Source organism: Octodon degus, unplaced genomic scaffold (genome assembly GCF_000260255.1).
Source record: "Octodon degus isolate 3935 unplaced genomic scaffold, OctDeg1.0 scaffold00058, whole genome shotgun sequence".
NCBI lineage: Eukaryota > Metazoa > Chordata > Mammalia > Rodentia > Octodontidae > Octodon > Octodon degus.
The window spans coordinates 2,458,142-2,486,115 of NW_004524634.1; the positions used below are offsets into that span (position 1 = coordinate 2,458,142).

Sequence of the window (27,974 nt, forward strand, 5' to 3'; positions counted from 1 at the left end):
GAAATATTATAACCTTATAACATGTTCATGTTTTAGCTTACATTTATCAACACATTTTGACCAACATCTTAACTGCATAATGAATTTATCTGCATACTGGCTGGCAGGTGGAACAAGCAAGTTCTGACGGTGATGGTCGGGGGTCACAGCCACTTCTTTTCAGTTGGAACTGCCAGTGCGACCAGGTGAAATTGGCCAGTTGTCCAGGAACAGTGTCCGGAACAGCAAGCCTTGAGTCATTTCAGGCAGTCATGGACAAGATCAATCCAAGCCTTAATGTGAGGGACCTGGTTAGGGTGTCCCAGATTTCTGAAGGCGGGTCCGGAAAGAGGGGGTCAGCAACGGACAGTGGAGGATGTCGGCTCCAAGTCCTTTGAGGGGCTAGGAGGGGGATCACAAGAGGGTGATAGGGAGATGGACGGGGGAGGAGAGGGGATTTCTTTGGAGGAGCTAAGGGGGCCAAGGGAGGGGCCGTAGGGTGGTCCACCGCCTTGATAACTTTCTTGATCCAGGTGGGTGGATCCTGGATGAGATCAATCCAGACTTGTGTGTAGATGATCTGATCTGGATGGACAGATGGGTCAAAAATGACTCAGCAAACGGCCTGAGCTGTGGAGAGAACAAAAGTGCCTTCGGGAGGCCAAGAGACATTAAAGGAGGGCCATTTAAGTTCACAAAAAGCCCACAATTTGCCAGGAAACATAGGTTCTCCGAATCCTTTGGCTCGTTCTCTGAAATCTTTAAAATAGTTAAGAACCAAGGTTAGGGGTATTAGTGACACAGAAGACATTTGTCCCATGATAGTCAGGGACAGACGAAGAAGGACAAACACAAATAGAGGGAACAAAAACAAGGACAAATAACAATTGCAAGTCTCTGCAACTGAAACCAAAAGGCGAACCAAAGTTGCCAGAGTATGGTCTGCTTTTTGAAACCAAAAAGCAGAACCCAGATAAACGGAGGGCGTCCCACTCCGCTGCGGAAGGGACACCAGGTCCGTCCGCCCAAAACAAATGTGCACCAAATTCAAAAAGGTACCTACTTGTCTGTGCCACAAGATGTTACTACAAGATGTTCCCGTGGGAGACCCCAAATGTTGTAACTCAAAAATGAGGCAGGCTCGAAAACAAAAGAAGCGCTTTATTTTAGCTGGTACCCAGCGGCAGACACCCCGGCAAGACACTGAGGTGCGCGCCAGGAGGATGAGGGGAGTGAGTATTTAAGCCAATAAACCACAAAAGCTGACGTCAAGGGTTCATCTAGGGGCTAGAGTTGAAAAATTACCTGTTTCTAACGAACAATAACAGGTGCAGTGGTGGGTACAGTTTGTAGCTGGGAACGAGGGCAAGAATAGGACATCGGGCCGGAACTAGATTCAAGTGTGAGAAAGGCCCAACCACAGGTTCTCAAGTAGAGAACCGGGCACAGTGGAAAGTTATAGTCTTTAGGGTGGTGCATACAGAACGCGATGGTGATGCATATGTCAGGTTATAACAGTTAATAAAGTTACAGTGGAAGCATACAGAGTTACAAAATTGGAATCAATTGCACAGGTTATAACAAAAAACCACAAAAGTAGGGGAAGGAGGGGGGATTTCACAAAGCTTATTTTGAGTCAGTTATGACTGAGGGTTAACTTTTCGTTCCCATAGACGAGGTCACATTTTGTAAACCCTACAGGAATATGTTTTACTTGGTTTAGGCATTGTTTTTGTCTCGGTAGTTAGAAGGACATCTGATGCCGGTTTTACCCATTTTCAGGCATTCTGTTTGTTCCCGTAGGAAGGACAGTTTAACTCATTTTGCAGAATGTTGAGAAACATTTTCTTATTTGCACAGTCACATTCTTCAGGGAAGGCATGGGGGGGGGGGGTTACAAAGCAAATTAAGGTTTTACAAAACGGAAGTTACAAAGCTTGTTACAAGATGGAGTTTAAGTTGTCAGCTTATACCAAATAGTCCTTGTTAATAAAGTTACAGTGGAAACATACAGAGTTACAAAATTGGAATCAATTGCACAGGTTATAACAAGCTAGTGGATAGGAAATGATAAGTAATTACATAGACATGCAGATAATTTTTAACCCATCAGAGTAATTCTTTCAACAAAGAATGTACACTCATTCTTGCCATATAGTAAAGAAAATCGGAAAATAACCCTGGCCTCTTGGAACTCACTTTCTAGTGGAGGAAAACAGATTAAAAAAAAAAAAAAAAAAACTAATAAGAAATAAGCTGTCGGTAAATAGGAATGTGATCCCTCCTTTTGGAAATAAAGTCAAAATAAAAGAAATGAAAAGAATTTAACAGGTTACTTTCTCAACTTCAGAGAAGTGAATTTGATTGTGAAGGAGAGAGAATTTTATTCTTAAGTTTTTTTTTTTTTAGACAGGCTCTCACTATGTAGTTCAGGCTAGCTTCAAACTCAGCAATCCTCCTGCCTCAGCCACCCAAGGGCTGGGATTACAGGTGTGTGCCACCTGGCTAGGAGAGAGAATTTTTATTATAAAATATCTAGAGAAAATTTTTGAAGAACTGTTATGTGAATTTTAGAGCAAAAGCCCCAGCTCTGGGGGTACTAAAAGACAGAGCTCAGGCATCTGTTTCACAAAGCCAATCAAGGAGACCAGCAGTAACGATAGGGAGGGAAACAGCTCTAATTGGCATAGCTGTGCTGGCAAGCACAGATGAAGAAGTTCAAGACAAGCTCTTTTAGCTGGGTGTGGTGGTACATGCCCATAATGCCAGCATTTTGACAGGAGGCGGCAGGAGGTTCCAAATTCAAGCCCTGCCTAGGTAATTTAGCAAGACGCTTTTTTTTTTTTTTAATTTTTTTAAAATTTTATTTATTTTTGTGTGTGTGTGTGTGTGTGGCCAGCTCAGCCCACCATGGGGCGGGGCTGGCTGGCATGTGGTGCTGGGGGATTGCACCACGGTCTCTGTGCTTTTAGCTTAGCTTGTTCTAGGTAGGTGCTTTAGACCACTGAGCCATCTCACCAGCCCAAGACGCTATCTTAAAATAAAAAAATAAAAATGGCTGGAGATGCAGCTCAGGGCAAAGGCCCTGGTTTCCCAGCACCGCTCAGACATACACATATAACATCTATCTTTCAGAGACTGGCAGAAGCTTTTTCTTAGAAAGGTGAAGCAAAGGCAAGGTTGGGGGTTGGCATAGCTGGCAGTGTGGATAATCCTGGTCAAGTCATGATCTGGTTGCTTGCTGTCAAGGATGGTCCTAGGGGTGCCATCTTCACTTGAGGGGACAGTTTGGTTTTCACCATGAGATGCTGGCTCCTGCTTAGAAGGTAGCCTCAGTTCCATAGGGTAAATGCTCTCACTTCCTGGAATGCAAGGTGCCTGCTGGCTTGGGACAGCGAAGATTTCTGAACATGACTTCAGGGAATCTGGAAGTGTACAGTATAAAAGCTGGCAATTAGATGTCGCTGCAGATCCTGAAGCTTATAGTTACTCTTATGACCTGAGTCGTACGGGTGTGGGGGAGGTGCTAATAAGCCTTGCATTGCAGGCACTCTGCCTGATTAACACCCCTGTGTGCAGAGCCGGGCAGCGGACGCAGAGTGGCTTCCATTTAGTTACCCCCTGGCATCTGCAGGCCCAGGCTCTACGTCCCTGTGACAGAACACTGATCAGGAAAAGCACCAGACAGAATATTTCAAATAGGAATTGGATCAAACCTTCAAAGAGCAGAAAGTCCAAAGATACTTAAAGTATTTGGGTTTTAGACAAATAAGTTTGTGGAGAAATGGTTATTTTCCTACATATTTAGTGGAAGCGAAAAATTTGTGTAAGCTTTTGGAAGGTATTCTGAGAATGCCACTACTAGGTCCCACAGCTGGAGTTGTAGCCTTTACAAATTAGAGCATCATTTGGTAGACTGGCTTGTGTATAACAATATTTGTAGTAGCAAGAAGACTAGAAACAACTTCAGTGTTCCACAGCAGGTTAAATAATTTATGTAACTGTACTATGAATATTATATAGCTATTAAAAAAGAATATACCATGAGAAAATAGTGTTCTCTTGGAGAAATGTTGGTAGTAAAAAAATCAAGTATCAGGCTAGTGTGTACAATTTTGGCAGTAAAAGAATGGGACTAGGGGTGTGTAGCTAAGTGTTTTGAGCACTTGCCTACATTGCATGAGGCCCTGGATTTGCTCCTCGGTACTGGAAACGTTAAGTAACTAAACAAAAACATTTTGTATTACATGTAAGCACCATGTTTTGTTTTGTTTTGTTTTCAGAACCAGGGATTGAACTCAGGCCCTTGCACTTGCCAGGCAAGAGCTTATTCTACTGAGCTATCCCCCTGGCCCACATTTGTATATATTTGCATGGATATGACATTGGAAAGAAACTTATAAAAGTTTAATATTGGTTATATGGGGTTTAGAAAAAGCTTGTTGACCTTTTGATTTTGGCTTCTTGCCCAAGCAGAATTTTTTATTTGATTTGTTTTGGGTTTTTTTGTGGTATGGGGGGATTGAACTCAGGACCCTGCACTTGCCAAGCAAGCACTTATTGAACTGAGCTAGCTCCCCAGCTCTAGAAATTTTTTATTTGAAAAGTGTCATGTAGTAAGATATCTTTTACAGAAAATTTGACTCTTGACCTTTCCAGTGCTTATTTTAAAGTACATATGGGTAGGAAGTAAAACTCATGTCTACCACAGAGTAGGCTTGTGTGGTTCATGTGGTATCTTGAAGGCAGGGGTGGTGAGGTTTGCCAGGTTTTGTCCAGTGAATATTTATATTGATCAGGCATTTTGAGAAGATAAAATGTTGGTGAAAACAATTTTTTAGGAATAAACTTTTCAAATCAAGAAAAACAAAATTTTATTCATTACTTCTAAAAATAAAACTAGACCTTTCCAACCTTTAATGTCTGCATTTAATAATACCGTTTAGGGCCGGCCAAATAGCTCAGCGGATAAAAGGGCCTGCAAGCAGGCGTAGGGACCAGCCCCTGGGGTGTGTTGAAATATTTGTTTGAGAATAGGCGTGGTGGTGCACTGGCACAGGGCTGTAATCCCAGCACTCGGGAGGCTGTAAACAGGAGAATCACTGTGAGTCTGAGCTAGTAATGAGACCCTGAACACCCTGTAGACCCTTCCCTAAAACACACAAAAAATACCTTTTAATCAAATTACAGATGCTAAAACAGCAAATTACAAGTAACATATTGTATGTTCATTGCTTACACTTGCATTCTAATTGGTGATTATTGCTAAATGTATACTTAAACATCACTCATAATAAATTTTTAAAAATTAACTCTTGGCAATCTTTCAGTTACAGGCTAATTTTGAAAAAAACTTTTTTTTTTTCCCTGTTTGTTTTTTAGATAGGGTCTCCCTATGTAGTCTGTGCTGGCCTTGAACCCACTATGTAGTGGAGGGTGGTGTAAACCTCGTGATGATCCTCCTGTCTCAGCCTCCGAAGTACTGAGATTATAGACATGTGCCACCAAATGGGAATGAACTAGAAAAGGGGGAGGAGGGAAAGAAGGAATTGGAAAAAGAATAGAAGGAAAAATGTTAATAAAGCTTTTGTAATTAAAGGGAGGAAGAGGGATCAAAGAGGGGGCGGAATATAGGGAAAAGAGATACGTACAGGTACAAACTCCCTGTGATGAATGTTATTATGTATATCTAAAATGTACCAATAAAATAAGTAAAAAGATTATAATAGAAATTTTTAAAAATTAACACAAAACGTGACAAGGTTCTCTTAAAATGGCTGTTACAAACTGTACAGACTACACAGCATTAAAAAGTCAAGTAAGCTCTCCACCCAAGGTTTTTATGAGTAAGTGAAGATTATAAATGTCTACCACATTTTGGGCCGGCTAGTAGTTTAGCAGATTAAAGCGCCTGCTTAGGCAGATGCAGGGACCAGGGTTCAATCCCCGGTGAGCTGTGCCGGCTCTGCCCAGCGCTGAGACAGTGATTGAGACTGGGTGTGGTGGAAGTCTGTCACATTTTTATTGTCAAATGACATAGGATTTCAGAGTGTTAAGCTTTTAGTTCAGTAAATTTTCATTGAGTTCTAACTTCTTGATAGAGCCTGCAATATACATCACATCATTGCTGTAGGGACAGGAAACACAAGAGAAGAGAGGATAACGGCAGGCAAAACCTTACGTATAAAAAGTTACTGATTAGGCCCTATGATTAAGCCTGGAGCGATGGCGCACACCAGTAATCCCAGCACTGAATCATCATAATTTTGAGGCCAAGCCTGGACTACATAGCAAGACCCTTTCTCAAAAAAAGTACTGTGGGGCCGGGGAGATGGCTCAGTGGAATAAGCGCTTCCCTGGCAAGCGCAAGGGTCTGAATTCAATCCCTGGTTCCGCAAAAAAAAAAAAAAAAAAAAAAAAAGTACTGTGATTAACTGCCAGGTGAATATTATTTTAATATTGAGAGGAAAGATGACCAGGGAAGGCTTCGTGCTCCAGGGGAGCTCTTTTTGCGGGGTGGGAAACCAACAGGTTGGCCAGCCCAGGCACAGCGCGCCGCAAGAGCGCCCCCTTCCGGAAGCCGGGTGCCGCGCCCCTCCCGGCCTCGGTACCTGCCGTGCGCAGGCGCCGAGAGCCGGCTCAGGCTTGCCGGGGCTGGAGCGGCGCGCATGCGTGCAGCCCTCTGGAGGCGGTAGCTTCTTCGGCGTCGCGACTGGAGGCTGAGTGCTAGACTGTGTGGGGCGCAAATAGGATCCGGCTGTTAGTCGGTAGGCATAGGTAGGACCGCTGCCTTGGGGGGAGCGGGTGGCTGGAAGGCGGAGGCCCGGGGCGCAAGGGTCCTAAGCCTTTCCCGTGAGGTCCGGGCCGGCTATTGTATGTGTCGCAGCGACTGCGCACAAAATGGCGGCGGGCAGACGGCGGGGGCGGGAGCAGCTGGGGGACCCTCGGGATGGCGAGGGGAGCGGCGCTGGCTCGTGCCCGTTGTACCCCGCTGCGTGGGAGAGCCGCGTCGGGCGCCCTTGTTGGGCCGGCCTAGGGAGAGCCGCCGTTGCCCGGGCCCAAAAAGAGCGCTTCGGTGCGGCGGGCGGCCCCTTCCCCAGGGGCGCGGGGCCTGCGGAGGCCGCGCCGGGCCTGACAGCGGGGCTGCGGCGTGAGGGGCCGCGGAGCAGGGAGGCGCGTCCCCCACCCCGCTCGAGGAGGCGGTGGATTTGCAGCTAGACCTCGGCCGGCGGCAGTGTGCGAGAAGCGCGGAGAGAAGAGCGTGCTTGCGTTTGGGGAAGGGGCCCTTGGGGCGAAGCGGGCAGGTTACGATCCCGCGACTGCGGCGTTCCCAGTGCCTGCCTGGTGTGGCTGGGGGAACAGGGAGAACGTCGCCCCGGAATGGGCACGGAGGGCTCGTAAATGGCGGTGATGGTTCCACCTTTCTCAGAGGAATTGCTAATACAAAACGTCTGTGATTGGCTTTAGTGTGATTCCTGCTTGGGCCGCGTTCTTTTAAGAGAGGATGCTCGTGTTTATAAACCGCACATTGGAATCCTTGGGGTTTCTGAAACGGATTCTTTGTTGTGGAGGTAATCGCGACCGTGGGAAACTCACAGTGTTAGAAAACCTTTCATTGAGCTAGATGTAAATGACGGCACCCTCAATCTAATTTTTCATGATCTTGAACCTTGGGGGTTGGGATGAAGGGAATACATATTCTAAAACACGAAAGGCTTCTGAAGAAAAACCTGTCACCTGAATCCACTGGCTTCTGTTGATTAAGATTTCTTAACCTAAAGCTTTGGAATTGTGCGCATACACACACACACTTCTCTCTTTGTTATTGTAAGGGGTATATTTTAGGGATATTGTTTAGATTCACAGTTTAAAATGATATCTGAAAAGATTTACAAAAAATGAATTCAAGGAGACTTACCAAGAAAAATAAACTTGTATATTACATTACTTTAGACTTGCCTTAAATGTTGCTAATGCTGTTCTAGAGCAAGTGAGTTTATGTGGCATTTTTACGAAATTTGACAGCTTTTCATGTGCACTTTGTCCATATCCTCATTCTATAGTATACACTTTAAATAATTGTGTGGAATCCAACATGTTAATACACTACAGTATGCTGGGCTATGCTCGCTCTGGTCATATGTGTTGGAACCAAGTACTACTAAAAGGTTAAGATAAAATATTTGAAAGCACAGAATCTCGTTCATCTGTATAAACTAGTTTTCAGAATATATTTGTGTTACACGTACTTATTCCTTTGTATATTGGTTGTATTTAATTTTTGTAGTTTCTCCTTTCCGTTTTATCATGGAAGATGTGCATAGCGGAAATTAGCTTATAAAAAGGTTCTAACAATTGGTCAACAGCTTGACGGCTGACTTTTTGGGTGCTCTTAACAAGGTGATTTCTGGGAATTTTGTTTTTATGGAGTGGAAGAAAATGAAAGACAAGTAATTTAGTAGAAAGACAATTAGGTTTGGAATCAGAAGATCTGGATCCAAACTGCATTTTTTTTTACTGTATATGTGAAAGTTTAGGTAAGTTATTTTAGTCTTTCTGAACTTAATAAACATTTATAAAGTTGTATTAATATCTTCTGTTTTGTATTGTGGCTAGTAAGTGAGACAAAGTATGGAAAGTATGTCCTTGTACATGCTAGGTTTTTAATACATTTTAGCTGTTTCAGATTTTTAAGTATTTAGGCAGTGGCTTTTGAGTAATGATTGCAGCCTCTAGATGCACCCTTTTAATTAAAAAGGTGATAACAGGAATTTATATTAAATTAATAGAATGTCATAGTTTAAAGAACATACTTTGTGCTTCTGTGAACTTTACACATGACACTGTTCTTGCGTTTGTCAAAATGCATTGTAATTATTGACATGATTGCATAAAAGCAAGGTTATTCTTAGTATTGGTATATGAGTATTGAATGAATGAATTCAGCCAGTAATTACCAGGGCCCAGACCCTTAAATGCATGTTCTTTCCATTGTGTCTTAGTGTATATTGATCAAGGTTTGGAAAAAATCTGCTCAGAGTGCTTTTCCTTTAGAGACAAGGGCTGTGTAGTTCAGGCTGGCCTTGAACTCATCCTCTTGCTTCAGCCTCGCAAGTGCTGGATTTATCAAATTCTTAATAAAATGCTTTACTTTGTAATAAAGTTTCTGGTTTAGGTACTCAGTTTGGGCTGTATCATAAGGAAAACGGAAGCTAATGAATAAAATGTGGTTTAGAACTCAGCCAAATTGAAAGTATGTTTGTGATCAAAGGAAATAAGCCCCCATTTATATCCAGTTGGTTTACTCTTTCTTTGCTTCATCTTTGCATAGTCTGAAATAAGTGGCTAAAAATGAAAATGGAAGGAAAATAAGTATGTGGAAGATTCGAGAATAATGTGAAGGGAGAATGATGAATAGACGAAGTATAGAAATGAAACCCCTAGGTATAATAAAATCTAGGAGGGGCTAGAATAATGAGTTTGAATTGAAAAGTAAGTTTTGGGAATATAGGAGAGGTGCCTTTAAGGTTCTAATTCTTTTACAGATTATTTTTGGAGTATGTATATTTTGGATTTTTTTTTCAACTCTTTTGAACTCTGTTACCAAATCTATTAATTGCTTCAGTCTGTATTTTTATACTTTTTTTGTCTTATTTCTGAAGTGTTTATTACATTTACAATCATTTCTTTCTGTTGTGTTTGCTGATAGTTGTCAACGTTTTGAATTTAATTATTTAAAAAGAAATCTATCCTGTATTAGATTATTTTGCTGAATTCATGCACCTACAATATTTAAATGGCAATGGAATACCCATCTCTGACAAAACTAAACAAAAAAAGGGGATACAAATGAAGGGCCATTTTGTATCTGTATACACAAAATAGGATAGATATACAGCTACTTTGTCTTAATGAGAAGAAAGATTTGTACTAATAGTGTTCGGACAGAATATCATGTCTGCATCTTGTACTATGAATAAGCACTATGAAGATAATATGCAGTGTATTATTAAAATTGTCCTAATCAGTTTTGAAAAAAACAGCCAAAAAAAAAAATCTTATCATGAAGAATTTTTAACACAAAATCAGGGAGAATTATATGATTTTCCCTAAATACCTATCACCCTTTAGTATCTATAAGTAAATATTCTTGTCTACTCTGTCCCATAGTTTTAAGCAAATCTTTCAGATTTTCAGCATATATTTCAAATTTTTCTTATTTTCTTTTTTTTTTTTTGGCGGAACCGGGGATTGAACTCAGGCCCTTGCACTTGCCAGGGAAGCGCTTGTTCCACTGAGCCATCTCTCCGGCCCCTTATAGTTCAAATTTTTCTCATGCTTAGGAAACAGAGCGCTTATTACATGCAAAATAATAGCTGTTAATCACTACTTTCATTAAAATTAAGAATTTTTACTAAGCGCCTGCCTACGCAAGCGTGTGGACCAGGTACAATCCCTGGCACCACATGCTGCACAGGCCTCACCCCCCAGGTGCACTGAGCCAGCCATCGAAGCTGGGCGTAGTGGTACATGCCTGTAATCCCATTCAGCTGGGGAGGCTGAAAACAGGATCACTACAAGACTGAGCTGTGTAGTGAGACCCTGTACCAAGTAAATAAATTTTTAAAAAAGATAGTAATTTTGGGGGGAACTACCCGCTCTGGACCCCCTCCTGTCCCTCTCTTGGACAGGAGCTTTCTTTCTCTCAATAAATATATTCTGTTCAAAAAAAAAAAAAAAAGATAGTAATTTTAGTAGTTATTCATACAGTATTCAAAGATAATTGGAACAATTTGTTTATAATTATTTGTAGTTATGTCTCAAATTTATAATCTCCCTCTCTATCTTATTGGACATCTTTGCTTTTTATGTTTAACTAATATGGAGACAAATGCTTTGCTTCATAAATATCTACATTCCTGAATTTTGATGTGACTCAGTAATTCCCAGATCTCAGTTTAAAACTACTGCAAACTCTTTTTTTTTTTTTTTTTCTTCGCAGTACCAGGGATTGAACTCAGGACCTTGCGCTTGCCAGGCAGGCACTTATTCTACTGAGCTATCTCCCTGGCCCATCAATTTAAAACTACTGAAAAGAAGGTGGAAGTAAGAAGTTCGAAATAACCCAAGTTTTAATAAAAGGAACAAACACCTTTTTTTTTTTTCCTTTGGGGAAGGGTCTACAGAATGTTCAGGTTCTCACTACTAGATCAGACTCATAGTGATTCTCCTGCTTACTCCTCCCAAGAGCTGGGATTACAGGCATGGGCCACCATGCCCAGTCTCAATGTCTCAATGTCCCCTGGGGGCAGGGCCAGCACAGCAGGCCTGAGGATGGAGCCCCTGCCTCCTGTGCCTTTTTGCAGACACTTTAATTTGCTGAGCTATTTGGTCAGCCCAATACCTTCTTAAACATTAACTAGTATTTTTTTGAGCACCTCTCATATGTTAGCAGTTATAATTTTACTCTTCACACCAGCATTCTAGGTTTGTATGGCATTTCCATTTTCAAGTGATGAAGCTGGGTCATCATTTAAATTACTGGTTCAGAGTCATGTTGTTAGAAAGGACTGACACCAGAATTAAAGCGTTGCGTGCAGACTCTTAAGGTCTTAAACATTGTTAGACTACCTCTTTAAAGTTGAATTAATAGTGTTAAATGTTACTTATGGGAGTCAACCAATTTTGCATGAAGTCACTCACTGGCATCCCTCCTAGCTGGGCGGGTGGGTATATTCAGAGGAGTGGAAATTTTCCCCAAAGATTAGATTATTATTTGTGTAATGACTAACAGTTAAAAGAGAGGGAAAAGAAGGGATAAACCGAAAATTTTGTTTGAGGTTGATGTTCTTTATTATATTGCAAATTTTCTATCTCATATTTAGGTTTTTTTTTTTTTTAACAATACACAGTTAAGAAGTTACATGGTCCACTATTGGACATAAAATGTTAGGTCATTAACTTTTTAAAAACATTCATTCATTCCTTTGGTACAGGGTCTTGCTACGCAGCTTGGACTTATAGTGATCCACCTGTCTCAGGCTTCCCAGTGCTGGGATTATAGGTGTGTGTCACCACACTCAGTCTCTGTGGCTGGCATGAGCTATCTCCCAAGTCCCTCATTAATGATCTTTGAATGAATTTACACTCTATGTGAGCTCAGATGTTGTGTATTTAATTATGTAATCTAATATGCTACATGCATAAATCTATATACTTGACTGTCTTGCAATTATATTTACTGTCCTGTCCCTCTCTTTGGTACCATGCTATTTAGAGCCTCCCAAGTGCTGGGATTACAGGCATGCACCATCACGCCCAGTCTCAATCGCTGCCTCAAGTAGGTTTGTTTTTTTCCCCCCTTTGGAACTGGGGATTGAACTCAGGCCCTTGTGCTTGCCAGGCAAGCGCTTATTCTACTGAGCTATCTCCTCAGCCCCCTCAAATAGGTTTTTAAAATCAATTCAGCATACCTAAAATGACTAAATCACTTATAATGTAAAAAAATTTAGTGTTTACAAGGTACAATGTTTTAGTAACAAGAAAAACAAGCTGGTGTGGTATACTCCCATAATTCTAGCACTCTGGAAAAGTGACCCATGAGATCAAGAGGTTGAATCTTGATCTCATTCGTGGGCTTTTTTTCCTGTACTGAAAGTTGCAAATATGTTCCTTTCTCCCTAAATACTTTAGTGTATATTTCTCTAAGGATAGATTGTTTTATAGTTGTAGTATAATTATCAATTTTAGTAAATTTAACATTGGTAAAATTCTTTAATTTCTGTTCTTCTGTTATTTGATCAGATAGTGTTCCTTCTAGCAGTTTTTTTTGTCCTCTATAGGGGATCAATTTAGGATTGGTTACTGCTTTTAGTTGTCAGATTCCTTAGTATTTAACCTGGAGCATTTCTTTTTTTTCCCCCCGGAACCGGGGATTGAACTCAGACCCGCGGCTTGCCAGGGAAGCACTTATTCTACTGAGCCATCTCCCCGGCCACAACCTGGAGCATTTCTATAGCAATGGCTTTATCTTTTGTGAAGTCTACATTTTAAAGAATGCAAGGTGGTCTCTTTTTCTGTTTTCTGGGGGCGGGGTACTAGGAATCAAACTCAGGATCTTGTGCTTGCCAGACAGGTGCCATACCACTGAGTTATCTCCCTGGCCCTCTTTTGCTGTCTTCTCTTTTTTTCTTCCTTGAGGTAGTTTCTCACCAAGTACTAGGCTGGTTTAAATTCTTGATCTCATGTGTCAGTCTCCCAGAGTGCTGGGAGAATTAAGGATGTATACCACACTGGCTTTTGCTTTTCTTCTTACTAAAACATTGTACCTTGTAAAGACTAAATTTTTGACATTTTAAGTCATTTAGTCACTTTATTTTTAGTTTTATTTTTTGGCGGAACCGGGGATTGAACTCAGACCCTTGCGCTTGCTAGGGAAGTGCTTATTCCACTGAGCCATCTCCCTAGCCCCGATTTAGTCATTTTAGGTATGCTAAATTGATTTTAAAAACCTACTTAAGACAGATATGGGCATTTTTAGCCCATGTCCTCCATAAAGGAAGCAGATAACCAAAAGCAAGGAGGGCAAGAATGCAGTTAAGCCTCAGAAACAATTAGAACTGGCTATTGAATGTTTTCAATATTACATTTACTTCTTGGTCCTATCTTCTTTTTTTTTCCTCCTCTGTATGGGGGATTGAACTCAGTGTAGCTTGGGAACTACATACCCAACCCTTTTTTGAGACAGGTTTTTGTTTTAAGTTGCCCAAGGTAGGCTCTAATTTGTCCTTCTGCCTCAAGTCTCCCAGAGTGCTGGGATTACAGGTATATATCATGATTCCTGGTCAGTTTATCTTTGTTATAGTGGGTTTCTGTCATTATTTGTGCTTTCTCAGTAAGTTAGTAAATATGGTGGTTCAGCATTTGAGTTTTATAAACGCCCACACTTTTCTCATTTCTAGTTTACAAAACCATAGGTGAGACTTCTTTATTCAAGCTAGAATCAATCCCATGTTTTCTCTTGAATTAATGCATTTTGCTTATTAATTAATGATATCAAGATAGGTGGAACCACAAGTGTACTTCTCTTTGATAGCATCATTTATAACTATAATGTGCTGTAGACTAAGCTAGAATACAGAGCACATGTTCCTGAATAGTAAAAAAGTATATATGATTATTTTCACCTCATCAAAAATTGCTTTATGAACCTGTTTGATCACCAGATTCTCATAATGATCTGTTCTTAACATTATATATTAGCAGTTGATCTTTTATTGTTCTTTATGCCATGTTATGTTTTAAACATCATTACATTTTGTGATGTCTTTTATAATGTCCAGTAATGTTTGTAATTATTTGGTTTTGTTTTAGCCTTTTCTTTGAAGGCACCACGTTGTGGCCTTTTAATGGCCACCATACTATTTATATTTTTGGCACATTCACAGTTATAACTTGTGTATCTTTGGTGAGACATAAAAGAACAAAATTAATGATAGAAAAAAGTTGGCTGAGTGGATCTGTCTACGTGGTAGGAGAGATTAGCTGATTGAGTGGCATTTGGACTGAGAAAAGCACAGAATGAATGTTTTTGTGATTGAATGTACAATTGGACTGTTGTATGAACTGTCCATTCACTGTATTTGTAAGTGCCAAACTGAATTTACATGTTCTGAATTCTCTGACAAACTGCATCAAGTAAGTTATGTGAATATATATTAGGGAAATTACACTTTCTTCCTTTGTGATAAAATTACAGAAAACTTTTTTGCATGAGATAAGAGTACTTTTTTTCTTCCTTTTTTTTGGTCAGGAGGCAAGTACAAAAACATTGTTGTCTTGTGATTTTTGTTACTTTTGGATTCCTTTGCTCTTGGAGTTGTTGGGAAGCTCAAGACATAATGAATACTATTAAAGTGATTTGTAAACCATGAAGGTACTGTAAAGTCCAAGGGTAAGGTTTGATATGTCTTTGTATTGCTATTCACTGAAGCCATCATAATCTGACTTTTTTTTTGTTTTGTTTTGTTTTTTTTGGAGATAGGGTCTTATTGTGTAGTCCAGGTTGGCTTTGGTTTTATTGTTGTTTTGGGGTTTTGGTTTTTGGTTGAACTGGGTATTGAACTCAGGCTCTTGTGCTTGCCAGGCAAATGGTTATCCTACTGAGCCATCTCCCTGACCCTCTGGGTTGGCTTTGAACTCACGTGGCAATCCTCCTGTCTCAGCTTTTTTTTTTTTTTTTTTTTTTTCCAGAACTGGGGATGGAACTCAGGTGCTTATGCTTGCCAGGGAAGCACTTATTCCACTGAGCCATCTCCCCGGCCCTTGCCTCAGCATTCTGAATGCTAGGATTACAGATGTGCGCCACCATGCCTGGCTACCACCACTATGCCTGGCTACCTCGTGATCCCATGGCATATTTAAAAAATTTGTTAGCCATTTCTTCATGTTTACCTCAAGAACTATTATTGTTGTGTGCTTCTAAAAGAATTTTTTAGTTGAAATTATGTTACATTCTTATTTTAAAATAGTATGTTTTGGTTCTTAAAAAGACGTTGAAGTTTTTAACTGTTACATACCAAAATACAGCAGTTCAAATGTTTTGTGACCGTTGAGTATCCTGATCTTGAACATCATTAAATACAGGACAATAAAATATCAATTGAAAATAGCAAATAGGATGTGGTTGGAGATCAGTGGTAGAGTGCTTCTTGCTTAGCCTGCTTGAGGCTCTAGGTTTGATCCTTAGCCCATCCCCTCCTCTACTACATATTTTTTTACATTTCTAATTTTGTACAGTAATGTTTTATATAAACTTCACTTGCAGTCAGATTTATATATACATATACAAAATTTTAAAAAGGTTAATACAGTATTGGTTTTTTGGTTTGTGTTTTTTTTTTTTTTTTGTATTTTAGGGAAGAATCTACAGGGTGTTCAGGGTCTCACTTACTAGATTGGACTTGTAGTAATTTGCCTGTTTCCAGCCTCCCAAGAGCTGGATTACAGGTGCGTACCACCATGCCCAGTCTCAGTTGCTGTCTCAGTGTGCCCCTGGGGTGGGGCGGGCATAGCAGGCTGGGGAATTGAACCCATGGTCCCTGTACCTGCTTGCAGGCACTTTAATCCACTGAGCTATTTGGCCGGCCCTCCACAGTGTTAGTTTATTCTGGGTAGTTTTATAAATTTATATATGGACTTCTGAAATGAAGTTTTACTATAATGTGGTCAAAGATATGGTGAATATTTACACAAAAATAAATTTATTGTAGTAAAAGACATTGCCATTAATCCTCTCAAGGTACTCCCTTTCACTTTTTAAAAAAATATATTTAGTATAGGGTCTCACTACACAGATCAGACTCATAGTGATTCTCCTGTCTTCAGCCTCCCAAGCGCTGGGACTACAGGCGCGTGCCCCACACCAGGGCTTGAACCCCAGTCCCTGTGTCTGCCTAAGTAGGTACTTTAATCCTCTGAGCTATCTGACCAGCCTTCTCACTTTCACTTTGAACATACTTATCCCACCATTCTTGCATTTTCTGAAGCTCTTCTGTTAGGTACTCCTTGGTGAGTGTCTAGTTCATTCAAAACATTTGTGGAGCTCTTTGTTAAAAATGTTATGACATGTTCTTATCGGATTCACTGGGTCTGGCACTGTGCTACTTCTGAGTCTTTCCCAAAGTCCTAATGACCATGAAAATAAATAATTTGAATTAATTTAGAATATTGAGATAGCTATGACAATGTAAGTAAGGACATGAATGAAGATTCTAAGAAATGCTACAGGAAGTGGCAACTATATAAGTAGGTTTTAAGCATGGGAGAATACACATTTGAGGAAGATTAAGGGCAAGTGTCTTTTTTATTTGTGTGTGTGTGTATGTGTATGTGTGTGTGTGTGTGGTACCAGGGATTGAACTCAGGACCCTGCGCTTGTCAAGCAAGTGCTTATTCTACTGAGCTACCTCCCCAGCCCCATATGGTAATAATTAAAAAAAATTAAAGTATTCACTGTATTTCTCAATAATATCTCATGTTGCCATGCTGGCCTCTAACTTGTGGACTCAAGAAACCCTCATGCTTTACCCTCTCATGTAACTGCAGTTATAGCTGCAAACTTCTAGCCTTACCTTGCTGTGGGTGATTTTATTAGTAAAGATTTTATTTGGTGCTTTTTATTAGCTATAATAAGCATGTTACTGTAACTAGTAATAAAAAATTTAAATGATAACTGTAGTTTTCAGAGGAGTTAATAAGAGTTCAGAGACAAGCATGGTGGCATACATCAGTAACTGAGGGAAATGGAGGCCGGAACAGTCAAAACTTGGGACCAGCCTGGCAATTTAGTGAGACACTGTCTTCAAAAGTACTGGAGATAATAGCTCAGTGGTAGAGTGCCTAGCATATGTTAGGCTGCGCATTCAGTTCACAGAACCACAAAACCAAAGCAAAACAATTCAGATCTCAACTCAGGTTTTTCCAAGTTAGTTTAATGTTTTCATAAGTTAGCTCTCCATAAAGTTCTCTGGGTGAACAGTCTCATAACCAAATCTCTGGAGTTAGAGATGCTTTATAATAACTTTTAATTTGGTTGTTTTCTAAGTGTTAATAAATTTCCATTATGTTTTGGATTTTTTCTTGTCACATAGTTTCCAGGCTTTATGATGCTCAAAAGGCAAAGGATTCATTTGTTGTTGTTTTGCCATAACCTGATTCTTTTTCTAAATATTTATTTATTTGTTTGTTTGTTTTGGCTAGCTCATCCCACCCAGAGGGTAGAGCTGGTGCAGCACCTGGTGCTGGGAATCAAGATTGAACTGTGGTCCCCTGTGACTGCCTAAGCTTTCCTAAACAGGCACTTTAGACTGCTGAGCTATCTCACCAGCCCCATAATCTGATTCTTAATCAGAGATTTTTGCACAATATAGTTTGTAAAATGCTTGTTCTCTTACATTCTGTAAATGTATTAATGTCAGTATAAGACAGTGGTATGAATGTTAGGAAATACATAGGTAGGTTTTTGTCCTTAAGAACTTAAAATGTGGCGAGAGAGATAGCTCAGTAGGGCCTGAGTTCAATCCCTGGTTCCAGTCAATCAATCAATCAATCAATCAAAAACTTAAAGGGCTGGGGAGATAGCTCAGTAGAATAAGTGCTTGCCTGGCAAGTTCAGAGTCATGAGTTCAATCCCCAGTACCGCCAAAAAAATAAAATAAAACAACTTAAAATGTGATAGCTCAGTGGTCTAAAGGGCCTGCTTAGGCAAGTGCAGGGACCCCTGTTCATCCCTCAGCACCACATGCTGCAACAGCCCTGCCCCTAGGGTGGACTGAGCTGGACACACTTAAAATGTAATTATTTCCATCTGATTTTTGCTGACAGTTACATATAGTAGTTAGATAACTATGAAAGTCATCTTAACTCAGTGAAGGCAAATGATCTAGAAAGTGTGAATAAGTAGGTAGAAAACTTTATCTAAGTGATGATTTTTGTTAAGGACTGAGTAAGGGTGAAGTTGTTCTTATAAATAATGTTGTGTAGAGGGGTGACACAGTTTTAAATGATATATGGTGGGGTTTTTTGTTTGTTTGTTTGTTTGTTTGTTTGTTTTGTCAGAACCGGGGATTGAACTCAGACCTTTGTGCTTGCCAGGCAAGCACTTATTATAGTGAGCCATCTCCTTGACCCCTGATTTATGGTTATTAAAAAAGACCTTGGGCTGGGGAGATGGCTCAGTTGAATAAGCGCTTCCCTGGCAAGCGCAAGGGGCTGAGTTCAATACCCAGTTCCGGGAAAAAAAAAAAAAAGACCTTGACGGAAAAAAAGACATTGAAGGGTTTTTTTTGGGGGGGGGTGGAGTTCATTATTGAACATTTTTAAATAGGGAATTTGGATATTTGCATGAGCTCAGTAAGCTCATGTCTGCTGTTTGTCTTTTAAATTAAAAGTATAATGTTTGTTTCATACTACTTGAACTAATAATATATAAATAAAATTCTTATAGTGTAACAAGTATTTGAGGGTCTTCTGAGTACCCTCAATGGGACAGTGCTTTATAAGTTAATCATTGCTATAACTTAAATATTGTATCTGGTGTGTCACCAAGAAGAAAATTCAAAGCGTGATTAGTTCTGTTACATACTTTATTTGCAGTACTGAGGATTGAACCTAGAGCCTTCATACTGAGCTACATACATTCTCAACTGTTTTTCAAAATTTTATATTTTGAGATAAAGTCTCTTGTTAACTTAAGTTACTGATAACTAGGCTGGGCTCAAACTTCTGATACTCCTGTCTCAGCCTGCCAGAGTACTAGTATTGGGATTAGTACGTGTGTGCACCCTTGCCTAACTATGAGTAGGGTTTGTATGTTTGGGAGGTAAGTCTTAGGCAGGGAATAAAGCTGAGTGGTAGAGTGCTTCAGGAAGTCACAAGAGTTTGATAATTCTTGATTCTTAATAAACATAGCTTCAGTTGACAATTGATAGTGGAAAAAATGCATGCACATGAACACAGAAACGCTGGATAATAAAAGATGGACATCCAAAAGTGGTGTGAAATTAAGGAAAGTTTCTAGAGGGCTCACATGGGTTGGTGGTCAGGGAAAAATTAATGGAGGCTGACCTTAGAGGAGTAGTAAAATTAAGTTAGCATTCACAGCAAGAATGATTTGTTTTGACAAGGAGTTGGGAGGAATAGGAGAAAAAGCCTAGTTCAAATATGTGTCAGATAAATTTAGGAAAGTAGTAAAGATTGGTTATTCTAGTTGGATCTTAAAGTTATTTAAAGGGAATGAGATATTTTTGGGTTTTTTAAACAAACAATGTGGTAAAAATGTTCTGTTGAAAAGGTAAATGTTGGCAGCATGAAGAATTGTCGGAAGGAAGAATGTTAGCCAGGTTAAAAGCCCGTTTACCCAGCTATATTAGCATCTTGCTAATGTGTACAAAGAAAAAAGTATGTAGTAGAGGTGAGTAGAGGTGTATTTGTAGCTTGATCCAGAAAGTGTGTGTTTCCATTGGTATGTAGAGGCCTCACTACTGTATTTCAAGTTGCCAATCAGGTGTTAAAGTAGGAATTTGATGCATACCATAGGCATAATATATGATTTTTAAGGAGGGAAGGCAAGTGCTGTGTGTGCTGACCTTGGTCCTGAATTATAACTTCTCTATTTGAGAAGTTGGTTATGAGTAGTTTTAAAACTCAGGCTGATCAGCAGCCAGTTTTATTTGTTTGTTTTTGTATTTAGTACAGGGTCTCACTATGTAGATCTGATTTGTAGTGATTCTCCTGTTTTCAGCTTCCCAAGTGCTGAGATTACAGGCCAGAGCCACCACACCCGGTCTCAATCACTGTATCAGTGTGCCCCCAGGGCAGGGCTGGGCCAGCACAGCATGGCAGGGATCGAACCCTGATTGCTGCACTCTTCCTAAACAGGCACTTTAGTCCACTGAGCTATCTGGCTGTCCCTTACAACCAGTTTTAACTCAATACAATTTGTGGGAATTGCAAGATCATCTTGCTCACATTTATTAGCAGTTAAGAGTATGAATTATAGAGCCAAATTAATCGTGTATTACTTGACCTTCCTGTGCCTCAGTATCACCTTCTGTAAAACTATAAATTTTGAGAGATTGTGAGAACTGAATTGTTAAATGTGTGTAGAGTCCTTGGAACAGAAATATAGACAATGCTCTCTACATTTATCCATGTTGTTATCCATTTATTTGATCTAGTACTAGGGAGGGGATTCAAAGAAAGAGTGACTAATTCTGTTACATATTATGTTGTAACCAGTGCTGTGAATGTAGTCATGACAAACTATTAGTTGCAAATTTTTACCCTACAAGAAACATCTGTTTAATAGGAATGTTAAGTATAGTTTAATTGGCTTGTGGAATTACGCGTGAAGTTGGATTCCAAAGAAGAATGTGTATTACAGAAATGGATCTCATAGAACTTGAAGGTTACAGATCTTAACTTTCATTGTTTGTACATGTGTCTGATGACTTACATTTTAAGTGTGTGCATTTCTAAATGCTTCAGTGTTTTCACCCCTCCTCCCACCCTCACATTAAAATGTGAAATCCTCAGTGTTTTTCAAGATTTAAAGAGTTGTGATTATGTCAGCATCCAGGACAGTACTCAGTACAACACAGTGTACATGAACTCTGGCTTGAGGTTTGTGTTTGTGTTCTGAATTGGGGTGGGGGAAGTTTAAAATCCATGTAAGCCCTTACTCTAAAAGAATGTGAAATACAGAGTATGGTTTCATGGCTTTGTTCAAAATGTTTTACACTGGCTGTAGAACCCACTTCATGAAGTAGTTTGAGTTAAAGTGATCTAATATTTGTGTTTTAACTTTCAGCTTTGTGTTATTCTTGGAAAATTTCGCACCACTTGTGAATTCCTTGAACCTGGGCATTGCAAACCCACTTCTGTTGGGCCCATCTCCTTTGCACTTTGCTCAGATTAAGACTCAGTTGGCGCTTCAGCAGCTGAATGCCGTTGCCTCACATGGTTCCACACCACCTTATGCTTTATTAAATCAGGCATTTTTGAAAGTAGCCATGTCGAGACCCAGGTTTAATCCTCGAGGGAACTTTCCACTTCAAAGGCCACGAGCACCTAACCCTTCTGGGATGAGGCCTCCTGGACCCTTTATGAGGCCTGGATCTATGGGTCTTCCAAGATTTTACCCAGCAGGGAGAGCCCGTGGAATTCCACACAGATTTGCTGGCCATGAATCTTATCAGAACATGGGACCACAGAGAATGAATGTTCAGGTAACGCAACACCGAACTGACCCAAGATTGACCAAAGAAAAATTGGATTTTCATGAAGCAGAAAAGAAGGGGAAACCTCATGGTAGCCGGTGGGATGATGATGAGCCTCATATATCCACATCAGTGGGAGTGAAACAGAGTTCTATGACACAGGTTACAGAGCAGAGTCCTAAAGTACAGAGTCGCTATACAAAAGAGAGTGCCTCAAGTATCTTAGCAAGTTTTGGATTATCTAATGAAGACCTAGAAGAACTGAGTCGTTATCCTGATGAACAGTTAACTCCTGAGAATATGCCATTGATTTTGAGGGATATAAGAATGCGAAAAATGGGGCGACGATTACCTAACGTACCTTCTCAGAGCAGAAATAAAGAAACACTTGGTAGTGAAGCAGTGTCAAGTAATGTGATTGATTATGGGCATGCAAGCAAATATGGCTACACAGAAGATCCACTTGAAGTGCGTATTTATGATCCTGAAATTCCAACTGATGAAGTCAAGAATGAATTTCGGTCACAACAAAGCATTTCTTCATCTGTTCCCACTCCAAATGTGCTATGTAATTCTGTGTTCCCTGTGGAAGATATGTTTCGCCAGATGGACTTCCCCAGTGAGTCCTCCAATAATCAGTCTTTTTTCCCAGTTGAGAGTGGAACTAAGATGTCAGGCTTACACATTTCAGGACAGTCAGTCCTTGAACCCGTAAAATCCATCAGCCAATCTATTAACCAATCAGTTAGCCAGACAATGAGTCAGTCTCTGATTCCTCCTCCTATGAACCAGCCACCTTTTTCATCTGAATTAATTTCAGCTGTAAGCCAGCAAGAGCGGATCCCACATAAACCTGTGATTAATTCGTCTAATGTTCATGTTGGATCAAGAGGAAATAAAAAGACTTATCAATCAGAGACTGATATTCCCATTCGATCTCCATTTGGAATTGTGAAAGCATCATGGCTACCAAAGTTTTCACATGCTGATGCCCAGAAGATGAAGAGACTCCCAACTCCTTCTATGATGAATGATTATTATGCAGCATCTCCAAGAATATTTCCACATTTGTGTTCTCTGTGTAACGTAGAATGTAGTCATTTGAAGGTGAGTGTTTTTAAAGATCACTGTATAATGATGCTCAGCGCCCAAGTTTTCTCATGTATGCTGGTGTTAACTAGGCATTAGGAAATAACAGATTAGTTTTGGTTTCAACCTCAGCAATTGTAATCTTAACTACCTCTGAATTTAGTATCAATTGAGTGTTAGGCTTTCTGTATTTCTGTGATTGGGCATACTCCATAGTTTGTCTTATTTATTTTGAACTTTTGTCCCATTTTACAGTGTAATGTTTATATAACATAAACTGTACTATAACACAGCGTTCATATAAATGGGATCTATTAACATACAAATACAAAAACTTGTTATAACTCTTTGTACTGTACACTTTAAAGAGACAGTGTATTATGTAGTCTTGCATGTACCTGTCTTGGGCTAATGACATTCAGCAATTTAAAAATATTTAATGTTTATTTAAATGCTTTATAATTTTTGTATGGGCCAGTGATTTTCTTGTTTTTTGTATGTTATGAGTTTTTTGAAATAACTTTGTAACAAAATGAATCAGGATACATTAATTCTTTTGGGACCAGCTGTGCGTTCAGCAAATGATAGAAATTTGGAGAGGACAAAATTATAAATTAAGCTTTATATACTTTTATTGTCAGCATAATTTCTGAAGTATTAAAAGAGTAAGTAATATAGTGTAGAACATACTATTTGATGGTAGTCCATTGGTATTTAAAACAGCTTTCCCAAGTAGGTTTTGTTCACTTAAGTGTTCGGAAATCACTGATTCTTCTGTTTTCTAATCTAGTCTATGGATATAGGTAGTAAATGGCAAGGAGAGAAGGTACTTGCCATGAGAAGAAGCTTTGATTCAAGGCCATGGCATTCAAATGTTTGTACTTTGAAGAGGCTAAAACATCTATAGGTGTTAATTCTCTTTGTTTTTTTTTTCTTCTTTCGTGATTCCTTATATTCTGTAATCCATTCACCGGCCTTCAGTCAACATCAGTCTGAAACTTAGATGTGTTGCTGTTGATTCCAGCAGAACAAAGTAGTATTCTGGGCTAGAAGTGTAGTCTGTGATTAAAAGAGTGCTTAGCATAGCCAGCCCCTGAGTTTAAACACCAGTATCCATGGGGACAAAAAAGACAAGATACATACTACCTATTTTAGCCAGATTATGAGATTCTACTAGCAGTTTCTGTATAACATTAAAAGGGTTTTTTTTTTTTTTTTTTTTTTTAAGGTAATAGCTATTTTGTTTTTTAGCAGCACTAGAGTTTGGGTTTTTCTTTGGTGAGGGGGCAGCAGCAGAGCCATCACGCTTGCCTGAGATTACATTCTGAGCCCTTTTTAAATGTTAGACAGTCTCCCTCAGTCATTAAGTTACCTAGCCTGGTCTTGAACTCGTGGACCTCTTCCCTTAGCCTCCAAGAGTACTAGGACTATAGGCATGCACTGTCATATCCATGTTGGGATAATAAAACTACCTTTAAAATGAAAAATCTTAGAATAATTCACAGCACTTAGTTGTATTCTGTAAGTAGCCCTGGCCTATATACTGAATTGAGTGTTAAGCCTTCTGTATGTATTACCATATATGGGCTACATAAATTTTCCATTTATTTTGTGATTTTACTTAATCATGAATGAAGAAAAGTATTTTTAAAGTTTTAAAAATAAATTTCTTAACAAAATTTTTGCTTTTATTTTGTAGAGTAGAAAAGTGTATACTTATTTGTTGTATGTTTACTGATCCCTATTTTGTATATGAATATATTAGGTGCTGGGATAGAAATAAAAAGCTGTATAAAATTTAGATTTTCTTAGGCCGTTTATAATATGGTCTCATTGAAGAGGAAATTTATATACTCAAGGAATTTTTTTTGAAAGAAATGACATGGTTTAAATATTTTAACTTTTTTTTTTTTTTTTTGGCAGAACCGGGGATTGAACTCAGGCCCTTGCGCTTGCCAGGGAAGCGCTTATTCCACTGAGCCATCTCCCCAACCCCGATTTTAACTTTTTTGAGTATGCTACGAGATAAAAGATACTTGTATTTCTTTTGTGATTTCAGACTTGAATGAATCAGGCCAGTATTATTAGTTTACCAGTTATATATCTAACAGTCTGTGACTAAAAAGTATAAATATGCTTAGGTAGATATGCCTAATAGTGTGACAGTTATTAAATGCGTAAGTCTGTCTGGACTAGAATGATCTTCCTTCCTGGGAAGGAAGACTTCATGGAGTAGTTTGATCTTGAATGATGAATAGGACTTCCATGTACTGTACCTGCCTGAACAAGAGACAAAACTCCTGAGAAAAAAACTGCCTTGGATTGTAGTAGGACAGAAAGAGTGAATGGTGAGCATACAAGAAATAAATATATGAAAAGCTAGCCTAAGAAGTCTAACTGTGAGATACAAGGCATTAGTAAGCTTATTAAGTTCCTCGAGGGGCGGGGAGATGGCTCAGTGGAATAAGCACTTCCCTGGCAAGCGCAAGGGCCTGAGTTCAATCCCCGATTCCGCAGAAAAACAAACAAACAAAAGTTCCTTGATATGTGAAGTGACGTGTTGAATTAGAGAGGTCTGACTAAATTGTGCAAGTGAGTAGGAATGAGAAGAGATGATGGGTTAGGGGATCTAAATAGAGGCTTCCTTTGTTCATATGTAAAGATGGTAGAAGCCTAAGCAAATCAGAGAAAAGTATAAGTTTGGGAGGCATGAAAATCATTTAGTGATCATTAGAGCAGGTAGAGTTGCCATTAAAAAGACACACAAACTTTTCAATATAGCACAACAGTGGCCATATAATGACGTGAACATGCATTAAGATGGTACAAACTACATCTGTAATGTACTTTGCTGCTTTGAAAGTTTTCATAGGTCTGGGGATATAGTTGAGTGGCACAAGCAGTGTCCTAGCAAGTACAAGGTCCTGAGTTCGATTCCTAGTACAGAGGGAAAAAGTTTATATACATATGACATTGTAAATGTGTAGCTAATAAATATGAATTACTAATTATGATTTTTTTCTTCCCCCTACCTTTGAGAGTTCTCAAAAGTGTAATTTAAAACCCTCTTAAATTACACTTTTGAGACTGCAGCAGTAGAAAGTTAAATAGAATGTGAACTGCGTTTTCTTTCTGAATTGAGGTGTAGGTTTTATAGGGCTTTTCCTTGTTTTAGAAGCTATCTTTTTCTGACTTGAAGTATTTGATTCAGCAAAATACTGAACAACATAAGAATTTTTTGAGGTAGTTCGAAGAAGGGAGAACAAATGTTGATAAAATTAGTTTGTTTCATTCTGAGCCTGCTGAAGTTCATTTCTTCTGCTTAGTAGGTAATGCCACTTTTTCCTTGCAGGGATATTCTTTTAAATCATTGTCTTATATGGTTACAGTTACTAGCGTCTAGAACTTGGGGTGGGTTCAATACATTTACTGAGCTTAAAGCAAATATTGTCAATAAGTAAATGTATTAAAAACAATAATTGTGTGTTTGTGTGTGTGTTGGATTGGAGAGATTATACCTTAAATAGGGCAGCTGTCACCGTCAGCTGATAGTTGCAGTAAGAATGCATATCCAATATTACTGTGTGTTCCTTTTTTTCCCCAAGAAAATTAAGAATTGAATTTAGTTGAAGACATAATTTATAAGTGTTGAAAAAAAATAATTTATAAGTGTTGGCACCTTTCTCAAATAAAACAGATGATGGTCCAAATAAATCATGCCCAAATCCCTGCTTACCAATGTGTCTGTCTGGTGTAAACAATGTCTAATATCAGAGACGTGGATTTAGCACTAGTAAGGACTCCTAACTGCTAATGTCTTATTTGTACCACTGAGGAAGATAAGCAAACATCTCTTTTTTTGCAGCTCACAATGAAGTCATGGCACATAAAAGTACAGTAATTAGTTTGTCATAACTTGTTGCTGAGTATTAGAAGTAGCATGCTCATTCAGATAGTTCTTGCCAAAGCAAATTCTGAAATTAGTGTCAGTTGTAGTCTTAACTGGAAATTTAGTTTGTCTTTAGCAGTGACCTAAAGTAAATGTTTTTGAAGTGGAAACAAAATTTTCCTCAGTTTTTAAAATTCAGAACTGTTTAGTAATTGTTTTGCCTTTCCAAATATTGGAAGAACAATAAAACTTGTTGAATAACATACATATTGCTTTTAATTGTTTCACTTTATAGACTGTATGTTTAAAAACTGTATTGGCTTTTTTTAACCTCGGCTATATCTTCTCCAGAAGCTGTTTGTGGTTACAAATTGTATTTTTTTTTAGATATATTTGTAAATGAAATACTGTGTAAGAAAGCATTTTGGTAATTGTAAAGCTCTATATTTAAGGGCTACTATGACTTTGAAGTGCTATTTCATTTGAATCTTGAAAATAAATTAGATTTGATCAGCAGCAGATTTTCATAGTTTTACTCATCTTATTTTTCTGTAGTGAGTACTTGGTTTGGAATGGTACTGGTCTGTGAGGTAATATTTTCTATATTAGTGGTTGATCTTCTTAGCTCAAATTTAGAGGTTTATATAAGTAATTAAGATAATGTATTTTGAAGATGCTATTTCATAGATTATAGAATTTTGGTATTCTTGGAAAGTTGTTATATTTGAAATGTTTTTTGATCTATGCTTTTATTTCTTTCAAGCTTGAATTAAAAATACGTATATATAAAAATCTGAGTGTCCATGGGTATGATTTTTTTTTAATAACCTTATTAAGCTAAAACATTTTAAAATGGTATCAGTGAAGTATGGTGTTAAGTATATTTGTTCGGAAACCTTTAATTTTTGTGAAAATAGTGAGTTGTCAAATGTTGCCAATAATTAAATTTGTTAAATTTTGAAAAACCTTTGTCATTTAAAAAACCTAATTCGTTAGTCAATATGTAAAGTATTCTAATTTCAACACTTTTCTCCTTTTATAACAGGATTGGATTCAACATCAAAACACATCTACTCACATTGAAAGCTGTCGACAGTTACGTCAACAGTAAGAATATTTTTTTCTTTTCTATATAAGTGGCAAGTTTGCAAAAATAATTAATATTCAGACACAGCAATTAAATACCTAAACATTTTTAAAAGCTATTGCCTACTTAAAATATTTTTTTTGCCTACTTA

At 38.8% G+C, this 27,974-nt stretch overlaps 1 protein-coding gene across 1 annotated transcript in view; it reads left to right on the top strand.

The window, feature by feature from the left end:
* The window catches only part of Znf638 (zinc finger protein 638), a 189,318-nt gene that overhangs the window by 82,796 nt on the left and 78,548 nt on the right, over positions 1-27,974 (top strand). The window contains exons 2-3 of the mRNA XM_023718402.1: positions 21,350-22,865; positions 27,782-27,843. Coding sequence (XP_023574170.1) covers positions 21,350-22,865; positions 27,782-27,843 — 1,578 coding nt within the window. The remainder of the gene's footprint in view (positions 1-21,349; positions 22,866-27,781; positions 27,844-27,974) is intronic.